The following is a 13,052-nucleotide window of genomic DNA, read 5'->3' as shown; positions in this document are numbered from 1 at the left end:
CTACCATGATAGCCCTTACTCCATAGGTCAGGGAACCAATGCGAGGATTCTGACAGCTGCTGAGTATGTCTATTCCAGAACTGAGGAAATAACATATAGTGGGTTCAGGGACCACCAGGCCAATTGCAGAATGGACCCTCAGCAAAACTCCACTGACCATCTGACCTCCTTTAACTCTTCCTTTGACTGATAGACCACACTAATTCTCCAGGCATTAGTATCAATTCAGAACCAATATTTAACAGTCTCCTAATAAATGTGACTATTTCCCCTTCCTTGTGTACAGGCATCCTGGTGAATGGCCACAGGTCCCTTTGGGGAAGGCTAGAAGGAGGATTTATAGTATTTACACTTTTGGCTATGTAACAGGGCCTTTCTTTAGGGAGATCTGAACTCTCCTTCATTCAGGGGACTTCAGGTCTGTGACTTGACTAAAATCTGGGAATTCATTGAGGGGCCATGGCTCTCCCCTGTAATGATTCCAGTCAAGGATTTGTTCACCAAACCTATAGTTTTTCTGCTTATATTTTGCCCACCATTTTCAACTCTAGGGACACCATAATCAATTAGCCAATGCCAAAGATCTTGGTGGCCTAGACTATTCTGATTACTGCTTTGAATTTGCTGCCAGTTACAGTAATTGTGCTTTCCTTGTCAGTTGAATACTGCTGTTTGACTTCTGCCACCACAGAATCCCATCACTCTCACTGAATTCAGGGAGCCCCGCAGTTCCCACTGGCATTTCTGGCTTACAGGAAATAGTCACCATAAAACTCTTCAAAGATTCCAGGGCTCCCTTCACAAATGTATTTCTCACAGCCTCGGTGAAGGGACTAGGGTGTGAGTGAGCAGGATAACCCCACTCTAACATTCAAATCTCCCTAAGCCTTTGGATACCTTCCTCTATGGCAAGGTTTCTCAATCTCAGCACTATTGATACTTGGACTGAATTATTCTTTGTTGTGGAGGGCTGTCCTTGCATTATAGGATATTTAGCAGCATCCCTGGCCTCTACCCACTAGATGCCAATAGTACCCACCCCTCCCTGGCCAGTGTGACAGCCAATATCTCCACCCATTGCCAGATTTACCTGGGGAGCAAAATTGTCCCAGTAAAGAAAAATCACTGCTCTACCACAGAAGTATGGACCAAGGAAGTTCTGGCATTTCAACTTCATTTAGTGGAGATTTTTTGGTCCAAGTTTCAGTCATTCTCAGGCAGCGATGGAAGGACTGTTTCTATTGGCAAAAGAGTCTCAGTAAAATAAAGGGGGTCAAGGACCCAGTTTCACTGAAATCTGCCCATATGTCTTCATCCCAGTTTTCAGGGTCAAACTCCTTCCAATGCAATGCCTTAACTTTAACATAAGAGATTTTATGAGGTTGGGAATTTAATTTGTGTTGTGATTAGCCACTGACAGGATTAGCCCCTGTGTATATTTTTCAAAAATAGCATCCTCATGACTACAAGAGTTAAGACTTTCTTTTTGGAAAGTCATAAAGATTTCAGGTCCCTCGTAAGACCTTGAGCTAGGAGTTAGAAGCCTTGAGCCTATCATTTTGTTTTCCCAAGTTCTCCAACACACTTAGAAGTAATCAACCTTATACTCTTTATTTCCACTAGACATCTATGGAAGTAAATATTTGATCACCCAAAGCCTCGCTTCCTATAGGCACCTGATTAAGGGTATCTACAGGTGATAATTTTTAAAAAATGTTTTGCTACTGCATGCCATGGACTGCTAGCATCCTCTTTATCCCTGTAAAAATGGCTATTAATACCTTTAATCAGACCAGAGAATCAATTTCAGGTAACCAAGAACCAATTCTAAGAACCTATCCTCATGATTATGTTTCTAACCTATTTACAGCATAAAGTTGCCTTATTTCTGTGAAAGGATTAAGACCTTACTTTGACATTAAAACTTCCAACTAAAGGGAAAAAAGGAACGTACCTTCGTGGTTATGTAACTCTGGAAGCTTCCGATACAAATTCTGTATCAGTCAGAGTTTAATCAGAGAAACAAAACCACCAGAGATGATATATAAAAAGGGATTTATTATAGAGATCTGACCTTATGCAATTGTGGGAGCTGGTTGAACAGTTCATGTTAGGCGTATATTTCTATTGCTGGGGACTGACATTAGCAAGGAAGCAAGTGAGAAGAAAGAATAAACTGGAATCTGCAAGGATAGCTGAAACTTCAGTCAGTCTCTGACTAACTCCAACTCTGCTCATGGTGTGACCTATAAGAGAATCGGCCGATTCTGTCACGGAGCTAATGCACACTTGGCCAAGGAGCCAGAGAAGCTAGAGGAGGAGATCCAAAAGGAGATGAAAGATCTGTGCGCCTGACTGTTGCCCAACAACAGTGTAGTGAACTAGCAGATAAACAACACGCACAAGCCGTAACAGTGCCAGATGCCCTGCGCCAAACCTTCCAAGTGCAAAAAAAAAGATAAGACAGCTGATGCTTCAGCATTCACCTTCAAGTCTCAAGCAAAACATCTCCTGAGCCAAACTAACACAGAACTATGCAGAGAAGCGAATTCTAGAAAACAGCTAAAACTTAGCTAAATTATATAAAACAAATCCCCAGTAGATTTTTATGGTTGCAAGCTGAAAAGTGATAAGATGAAGTCAGCCAGAAAAAGCTTTAAACGGGGGAGTAACAGAAACAGAATGGCAGTTTAGAAAGATAGCTGCTTAATAGAAAGATTGGAAACAGGCAATGTGACACTGTTTAGGAATACTAAACAGATGGTCATACTATAAAGGAAGAAAACTATTATAAAACTCAGAACAGTGGTTACCTATGGAAAAGGGAGGGGTATGTGGTCAGAAAGGGAAACCTGGGAGACTTCTAGGATGCCTGCAGTATTCTATTTCTTGACCCACAATTACAGCTTTCACTCTACAACTACTTGTTAATTTGGTCATTTAAGTTTTACGTACAATTTTCCATGCATATTATATTTCACCATGAAAAAAATGTTGAGGAAAAAGAAAATGATTAGAGATGATCTGCAGATGAGGAGAAAAAAATAAAGACAGAGAAGTTAATTAAATGATGAATTGGATCTGAATTAAGGCAGTGGCAGTGGAAATAGGAGGAGATGGATTCTAGAAATATTGAGGACTCGGCAACTGAGTGGGAAAAGTAAGACAGGCGGAATCAAGGATAATTTCTAGGTTTCTGGTTTGGACAACCAGATGAAAGGTCTGCCTTTCACTAATACAAAGAACAGAGAAGAAAGAACAGGTTTGGTGGGAGGATGAGTGCATATTGGACAAAACAATAATAGCTAACACTTAGTAAGTGCTTATGGTGTACAAGCCACCCTAACTGCTTTATGTAGTAAATCTCACTAATCTTAATAAATACCTATTTTGAAACCCCTTGGTGTGCTGCCATACAATTCAGTACTGATGCTAACCATCAGGAGCTCACATCAGATACCACATGTTTGAGGACATAGTTTGCAAAAAGACTGCCCTTACTTCAGACACCAGCCTTTGGGGTTCCCAGGCCACCTGAACTTCTAACTAGCTACAAATTCGGGCATTCCCAGACCTCTTCAGGTTTGATCATTTCACTCGGGAAAGCAGTATACTTACAGTTTCATCATAAAATATACAAATCAGAACCAGACAAATAAAAACACAGATGGGAAGGTCTGGGAGGGTCGCAAGCTCAGAGCTTCTATGACCTCTCCCTATGGGATCAGGACACAATCACCCTCCCAGCATAGCTGTTTACCAACCAAGAAACTCCGCTGAGCTTCAATGTCCAGAGCTTTATTGGGGCTGCAATATGGAGGCATGGTTGATTAAATCACTACCCCATCCCTCCCAGGTGACTGAATTCAACCTCCAGTCCTACTCCCCTCTCTGGAGATCTAAGAGCCCTCTGGTCATATGGTTAGTCTTTCTGGCTGACTAGCCACATCTTTAAGCTAAGAGCCCACCACGAGTCACCTCATTAGCATAAATTCAGGTACGACCCAAGGACCTCTTAGACATACTCCTATTATTTGGGAAATTCCAAGCATTTTAGAAGATCTATATCAGGAACAAAGACCAGATAAGCCTTTATTAAACAAAACTCTATGAGGTAAGTACCCTTATTACCTGTTTTACAGATAAGGAAACTGAGGCTTAGAGAGGATACCTTACTTGTTCACAGTCACCTGGGCAATCTACTCCAGAGCCTAGAACCCTTAATTTTATATTATACTGACTGAGATGCCTATGGCAGGTATCTCCAAATTAGAGTACTCATACCCTAGGACAAGTATAAAGAGATCCATGGGGATGTGGGAACAGAATGTTATCTTGAAAACGAAAAAGCTTTACTACTATGTAGACTGACCCTAATACATTTATACTGCTTTTAAATAAATGCACATCTTGAGGGGCATGCTCAACGAATTTACTGATGCACGATTTAAAAGTTTAGAGACCAACTACCTGTGGGACATGAAAATATCATATATGGTACAAGGAATGTATATGGGTCTCACACTCAGAAGACATCTAACTTAGAGATCTAACTTGCTTACCAGTGAAGCAACAGGTTTGAATGAGGTGAGACAACTCAGAACTCCAGCGCACATCAACATTTAAGAGGTAGGCGAGAAGTAAGAATTATCAGTGTCTAAGGGGCTCAGGGAAATAAGTCCTATAATTCTCTCTGAATCTGAGAATGTTATTTCCGTAGATACCACAATGATTCAAGTTTAAATATTTTTGTCTTGAATTTTATGCATCTACGATAGTTATAATACTATTTCTTTAGAAAATTATACAGACATCTGCCTCACTTTGCTATCATGTTGAGATAAGAACTAACTTACTGACCTTCTGTGCATTCTTTGAAGATATTAATAAGCAGTGTCAGGGAAAAAAAAGGAAGGAAACTGAAGTATTTAGTTTAGACAATCTACTAGATAGATGATGCTTTGATAATTGATACAGCTGAGAGAGGGATTGAGTTGTAGTTTAAATCTGTGACTTCTTAACTTGCTTTGAGTGTAAACATTTGCTGATAACCCTGGAATTCATAGGAGCAGCTCCTCTGTTCCTCAGGCTACTTCTGCCCTTCTGTAAGGCCCTAGGAGACCTTATCTTATGGAAAGACATATGTCTCTCATCTGCCTAAACTCATAACTATTTCACCCACTAGATTGTAAATTCCTACAAGCAGGGATTAAATCCATTTACCTCTGTTTTCCTCAAGATACTGAGCACAAGTAGACACTGAATAGATGTTTGCTAAATTGAGGTGTCTATTATTTTTATCTTAATATCTAGCTGAATCTTTCCACTTCCCTAACATTTTTACCAATATTTTAAAATTCAGACTTTAGGATGGCAATAAAAACATCATAAATTCAGATTTATACTGAACTTAAGTGGCTCTTAGTTTTGCTTTTTTGGTTTTTTTCTGGAGCCATTTGTATGAATCAAGCCAAAAATTAATAAGATGAATGGTGTTTGTTTGTTTTTAAATTGTGGACTAGTTTTGGAAAAATGCAAGTAGAAGAAATTCAGTGTTTGTTTCTCATGGATACACTATTGACATATATCTTTTTGTTTCTAGGTGTTCTTTATTCTATGTATAAGGATTACATTAGACCTCGATTCTTCGGTGTATCCAAAAAATGAAGCTACAAAAAAAAAAAAAAAAAAAGACAAGAAGGCTTCTGAAAACTATTATGAAGAATGAATTTTCAATATGTAGCAAATTATACTGCAGAAGTATTAGACAGAATTCTCATAGCCTTGTATAGTAATTGTTTAAGAAGTTAATTTCCAAATCAACAATCATAGTCAACTGAAAAATATCTTTGCTGATGCCTTTCAGAACATAGGACATGGTTTTCCGACTCACAAATTTTTATCTTGTAATTAGTGGCAGAAAATAATCAATACAATGTCAAATATGCCAAATCAACAATCACAGTTAATTTAAAAATATCCTTGTCAATATCCTTCAGAACCTAGGATACAATCTTTTGACTTTAAAATGTTTATTTTATAGTTAGTTGCAGAAAATAACCTATATTATGCCAAACCAGTCTGAAAATTAGGAGTTAATAGTGGCTACAGAAAATTTTTCTATATCCATATTAAATGTGACAGTCTATTCATTGCTTAATTATCCCCCAATAAGGCAAGGTAATTAAGGCTTTCATAAACTCCTTTTTAGAATGGGCAACAATTACATCACAGGAGAATGGTCATGTTATTTAAATTTGGTTCATCAGAAACTTGACTATTTTACCACAAACATAAATGTTTAACATTTAAATATCTGTGCATTCATTTTTATATTTCTTGGAAGTATTTCTAGGAATACAAAGGTAATTGCTAAAAAAAAATCCCTTTTCCCCCAGATGACAATATTGTGGGAGTGAAAAGATTTACTCCAGACGTGCTATTGCTTATCTGGTAGGAAACACAAGAATAACACAGTCTGGATTTAATAAATTCAGGTGGGTGTTTAAACTAAAAAAAAAAAAAACCCAAAAAATAAAAAAGAAAGAAAGAAAAGAAAACACAAAGAACCAAAGTAGACATCAAATGTTAAGTGTGCCTGTGATCTTAAATTCCTAACTGCCCTACGGTTCTAAAAAAATTAACTAAACTTTGTTGAAGTTATAACTGTTGTGAGTCTAAGCCTAGAAAGGAAAACAAAAAAGCATTCACTGAAATGAAATCAAGAATGCACTATAAGATGATCTGCGATACTTATTTCCAGTTCCTTGATGTTTACTGTAGTGAAGGTTATTCTGACAGGAAGGTGAAGTCTAGTATTTGAGGAAGGGAAAGATGTAGGAATATCTAAAAATACGTTTGCGTTCTAGATATTAACCCACTGTTCTGTGTATTATATATGCTTTTCTCCACTGGCATAGGTAATTATTTTAAAAGTTGTCATTTGTACCTATTATGAGGTTCTTCTAGTGTCACCAAGTTCATCTATTTTGGTCAACACTGTCCTCTTTGGAAAATAGGCAAGGAAAGAATCCAACTATTATATTCCACTAAAGTAAATATTCCAGCAACTGGATCTAATATGTTCCATGAAAGTTAGGAAAATCGAGGACAACTGGCATAGAATGTCATCCTACAAAGACCATCTGAAAAAGAAATGTCATCCTTCATGTCGATTATATACAAGATAATTCTTATCAAGCTACTGGAAAGATTCCACTCTTTTAATGTATATTCAGCATGAAAAATAGATTAACTGAAGTATTTAAATTGAAACAGCTTTACTCACATACTCAATAGGTTCCAAAATTTTCTAATCTTACTCTGAGAGAACTAAAATATAATATTTGTTGCTTGAAAAAAAGCAATGCAAAGTATTTATTTATTAAGAGTAGCAATGCATAAGAATTCACCAATGTATTTAAATTAAAATGTAAAAGCACATCTGGAGAAAAGTTAAGTATGCAGGATGTTCATTTACCCACATTAGCCTGAGTCAAGAGGAAGGGTTATTGCAGGAAGACCAAACGAATAGATAATATACAGTACCTGAATGGGCACAATACTTCTGGGGCAAAGCTCTGGTAGCTTAATATCATGTTTGATGTTGAGGGTTGGGGGCTGTGGCTCAGTCTCGGTTTTGCAACCGCAGCCGGTAAAAATCAATTGTTGTTTCTCTGCCATCACTTCTCTGCCCCGATGACTGGGTCCTGCCGCTGGCCACATGGAGCTCACAGCACTCCCAGGCAGGGCTGTTCAGGGACCTCGCCACGCCATCTCCCCTCCCCATCTTCCGACAGCGAGAGTCAGTTTCTTTATTTCTTCCAGTCCACCTCCGACACCTAGGGTTCTGACCTGTGGTAGCTCTTATGCATAGATCCCACGCTCAGACGTGCTAGTGTGCAGTTTGGGTGTTTTTTGTCGAGTTTTAATGTTCGGCTTATTGTTGTTTCAAGGGGAGAGATCGGGGAACGTCTCTCACTCTGCCATGTTTCTCTAAACTCCCTATAATCTAATTTTAGAACACTTTTGTCACCGCAAAAAGAAACTTCCACCCATTAATGAGTCACTCCCCATTCTCCTCCCACTCACCCCGGCCTTAGGTAACCATTAATCTCTATAAATTTGCCTATTCTGGAAATTTCATATGTACGGTATCATTCAATATGTGGTCTTTTGTGACTGGCTTTTTTCACTTAGCATACTGTTTTCAAGGCTCATCCACATAGTGACATGTATTAATACTTTATTCATTTTATTGCCGAATAATATACCATTGTATGGATAGGCCGCATTTTATTTCTCCACTCATTCGTTGATGGACATTTGAGCTATTTCCACTTTTTGACGATTACGAATGTTACTATAAACATTTGTGTATATGTTTTTATGTGTAGGTATGTTTTTATTTCTCATGGAAATTTAACCTAGGGGTGGAATTGCCGAGTCAATATTTAACATTTTGAAGAACTACCAAACTATTCCAAAGTGGCTGCACCATTTTACATTCTCACCAGTAATGTATGAGAGTTCCAGTATCTCCACATCCTTGTCAGCACTTCTTACTGTCTGTCTTTTTTGATTATAGCCATCCTTGTGAGTATGAAGTGATGTCTCATTGCGGTTTTAATTTGCATTTCCCTAATGACTCATAATGTTGAACATCTTTGCATGAGCTTATTAGCCATTTGTCTATCTTCTTTGGAGAAGTGTTTATGCAGATCCTTTACCCATTTGAAATTGAGTTATTTATCTTTTTATTATTAAATCATAAGCTTTATATATTCTGGATCAAGTCCTTTACCAGGTATGCGGTTAGCAAATCAAATATTTTCTCCCCTTCTGTGAACTGTCTTTTCACTTTCCTAATGTTATCGTTTGTAGCATAAAAGTTCTTTAGTTTTTGATGAAGTCAAATTTTACCTATTCTTCTGTTTTGAATCTTTATTCCTCTTTTCTTTACTACTTCTAAATCCACCAGCACCTCACTCCCAAGCAGTACTGCAAACTCTGATCTTTTCCTACTCATTCTGATTTTTGCAGTCCAAGGTTTATCTTTCCTGTGTCCTTTTCCTTAAAAATCTTTCTGAGTAAAACAGTGAAGAATCCAATCTAATTTAATCACATGCACAAGCAAAACATTCTCATTGTCAAAAAATAATTATTCAATGCCTACCTTAAAGAGAGAATGTGAAAATATCTTAGAAACATGGTCTTTAACCTGTAGGCACTGTAACAGCTCCGCGTCCCTGTCGTTTTGAGTGATTAACCATCCTTAGTAATAGTGTTTTGGTTGGTACGTTGACAGTCATGTATAAACTAGGATGGATATTTGTTAACTTGTATACTATTGAGAGGCTTAGCCATTTATTCCTGATATTCTGCACTAGCCAATGTTATCATTTAGATAGATGCCAGTGTACTCTTCTAGCTAGCGATCCACATACACCCCAGCCCTAAAAGACTCCTGCCTTTATCTTAAAATCATACCTTTCGCAAACGGCATCAGCAGAGGTATTCTAACAGACAGTATTCACAATATTTGCTACACATCCTACATTATATTTCTCCTAATTGTACTAAAAGAAATCCAAACAATTTGATTTATAGTATTCTGGTTCAAAACTATGCAGATGGTAGGTTTATCCACCAGCTATATGGTTCCTCTAAATAACAGGCCAGACTGAATATAATCGAATTCCTGTTTGAGTTGGAAAACTGAAAATCTATCGATCTTTATAACTTAGAAGTATATTAAAAATGCATATTTATATAAATATGGTTAACATGATTAATTTATTCCAGCTTTACTATTATAAAAAGATTATTAGAAATAACTAATGCTATTTTGGGACTTTTTTTAAATAGGGTGATAGTGGTGGACCATTAATGTGCTACTTACCAGAACATAAACAATTTTTTGTAATGGGAATTACCAGTTACGGATATGGCTGTGGTCGAAAAAATTTTCCTGGTGTCTACAGTGGGCCGTCCTTCTACAAAACATGGCTGACAGATCACCTCTACAACACAAGGAATAACGGCATATTTAATACAAATATACTACTTGGACAGGTCCTGATAGCTTTAGGTTCTGCTGTCTTACTAGCAACTCCATAAAGAAATTCTGAAGAATCTTTATTTTTCATCATGTCCCTTTCGTGTTCTACGTAATGAAAATCATTTATCCTTTGGGTAATTGCCCACTTCAGAGTCCTTATGTGGACATTTTTTTGAAATAAAAAGATTGTGACATATTAGATATGTGATTGTAAATTTGGCACTGAATCACATGCGTCTTTGATGTATCCCGATCGTTTTACTTTAGAATCATAATTTTTCATTTGGAACACCTTCCTAGAGTTTATATAAAATATTCGGTTTAAATATATACTTTATATATGTAAATGCCAAATAATAAAGAGTTTATAATTAAGATGGGAGCTGTTCTTTTCTTAATCGAAACTCTTTGCTTTTAAGTTAGATTTTATCCTATTCAAAAACATTTGTTTGTATGATATATTATTTTTTTGAATTATCATCTTGTTTTTGGTCCTCAAGGATATTTGGAGAAATAAGTATTTGCCTATTCTTTAAATTTTAATTAAAACTATTTAATATTAATACTTCCTTTCCTACACCAAGAGAGAACTGTGGTGGAGATACCCCCAAATAATTTATTTTTTATTTAGAAATATACAACATGACTTTTCTGCAGCATTATAACCTACTTTCTGAACTTTATTTTCTTAAAGTCCATGCTAAAAATTTGTATTCCTTGGGCCCTCTGAATTAGGAGAGGTAACTGAAAAGCATTCTGGGTAAAAGAAGGAAGCCAACCTGGGATAAACCTTATGATAACTAATCTATAAAATGAATTATCAAAACAAAATGAAAAGTTCACTGAATTAGTATCTACTATTAATCAACTGACATCTCCCTTGAACTTTTGAGGACCCATGTAGTAAAGGAGAAATCATTATTTTCTCACCCTTTTTACAATTCATCCAGCTAAAACCAAGGGTGTTTTGCTTTGCTTTGCTTTGTTTTAACCTAATTTGGGGATTTAATTGAAAGTAAGCATGAGTTTACCACCTTTTAGACTGATTTTTGTAGACTTGTGAGAAACACTGAAGGGTTACTGACCGTTCTTTCTTGAAAGAGACTCTAGATTTCAATCCATTGACAAGGTCTGATAAAGAATTAGTTGGTAATGCTTGTACAGCAATCAACATAATGCATTAGCCTTTTCCTATTTCTACTACCTGAGTTTCAGATTCACTTGATAGCCCTGAATATTAATACAGATGCTCAATTTACGATGGAGTTACCTCTCAATAAACCTGTTGTAAGTCCAGGAACATTCCTCTTACCAGAAGCAGGAAAATCAAATGGGACTTTCGTAGACATGATGGGATTTCAAAACACAAAACACAAAACACAATATCTAATAACTTCTGGCAACACAGGACACAGTAGAGCATTGGTTGTTCACCTTTGTGATCGTGTGGCTGATTGGGAGCTGTGGCCTTCCCAGCATCATGAGACAGTATCCTACTGCATATCACTAGACCCAGGAAAAGATCAAAATTCAAAGTATGGTTTCTACTGAATGCGTGTTGCTTTCACACCATCGTAAAATGGGAAAATCATAAGTCAGAGACCGTCTGTACTAAGAAACTCTTCTAAAATGTATTGACAGCATTGAAGGGGAAGATCTTGCTTTTCACTTCAAAGGTATGTCCTAATTACTCTTTAGCTCTGGATTGCTAATCAGGCAGGGGCTACTGCCAGCAACTTATCTTTTTGCCCAGCTGAAATCACTTATTTCGGTCGACGAGAATTCAGTTACATAACCCTTCTCTTCACAAGAGACTTAGAATATAGACCCTGTAATCTAAGACAGACTTTGTTTCAAATGTCGTTCTGCTACTTGTCACTAGAGTTTGAACAACTGATACCTTCGTACAGCATTGTTGTAATTATTAAATAATTTGAGTATGTGAAGTTCTTCATATGTCGAAGGTACTCAATAACCGGTGACTATTATTATCGCATCTATGATGCACATGACCTTTTTCATTACATAGATTACTGTGCTATTAGACAAATATCTCATTACTGTCATCTGAACACTTACTGGAGCAAAAGAACTTTTACTTATAACTCTAACTTAAAAGAATACTATTTTGAAAAAAAATTATTCTATTTTTCTAATTCCCAAAGTATTATAGCCTTGTTGCAGAAAAATCAGACCAGCAAGAAACCAAGCACCACTTGGAGAGTTTAGAACTCAAGTTTCTTATGTCGGCGGTCCCAGAAGAGCTAGCGCTCTGAAGATCTGGGCCCCGAGGTCAGGGCTAATCTGCTTTTATAGGGCTTATCCACGCAGTTACCGTTGGCACGAGCCCATCGGTTAATTTGTCCTCAGGCAGTTACAGAGCACGGGAGTTGCTATGGGCTACAGGCAGTTAGAACGAGCAAAGGGGATACATCTGTTATCTAGACAGTACAAGCAAAGGGGACACATCTATCATCTAGACAGAACAAGCAAAGGGGAGGGTGAGCCTTCAGTCAATCTCGAGGTCACCCTGCCCTTCGGTCTAGGCGGCGAGCATGTCTACAAGACGAACAAAGAGCTGATTACAAGGTTAGCCCTGTTCTATAACATTTTTTAGTGCTTGCCAAGCTGTGTGAAAGATATCCACTTGTCAGCCCAAGACGCACCTTGTATGTAAATTTTCCTTAATAAACTCTGTTAATTGCCAGACTGGAATGGCCTGCCTCTTTGGTTTTACCCTGCCCTCCGCTTACAGAGGTAGATTTTAAGTCATAGGGCTTTTCCTTGGGTCTGCGTGTCATAACATCTGTGTACTTTAAACTTATGCCTATACAGTGCTCTCTACTAACTACATCTCAATAAAAGTGGAAAAATATTAACCTTGCTCTTTACCTCAAACATGTAGAAAGAAAATATAAGAGAAACTGCAACCGCGGAATAGGCAAGGATCACTACAGCAAAAAAAAGAAAAAAAAAAATAATGGCCCATCAG

General features: G+C 37.3%; 1 protein-coding gene across 1 annotated transcript in view; it reads left to right on the top strand.

The window, feature by feature from the left end:
- HIGD1C (HIG1 hypoxia inducible domain family member 1C) overlaps positions 1–5,667 on the top strand; it is a 14,361-nt gene extending 8,694 nt beyond the window's left edge. The window contains exon 3 of the mRNA XM_006904591.1: positions 5,603–5,667. Within this exon, the coding sequence (XP_006904653.1) occupies positions 5,603–5,667 (65 nt within the window). The remainder of the gene's footprint in view (positions 1–5,602) is intronic.
- Positions 5,668–13,052: the final 7,385 nt, after the last annotated feature.

This window comes from Pteropus alecto, unplaced genomic scaffold (genome assembly GCF_000325575.1).
Source record: "Pteropus alecto unplaced genomic scaffold, ASM32557v1 scaffold220, whole genome shotgun sequence".
NCBI classification, from domain to species: Eukaryota; Metazoa; Chordata; class Mammalia; order Chiroptera; family Pteropodidae; genus Pteropus; species Pteropus alecto.
The sequence above is the reverse complement of the archived record's forward strand: the minus strand, read 5'-3'. Positions and strand labels throughout refer to the sequence as shown.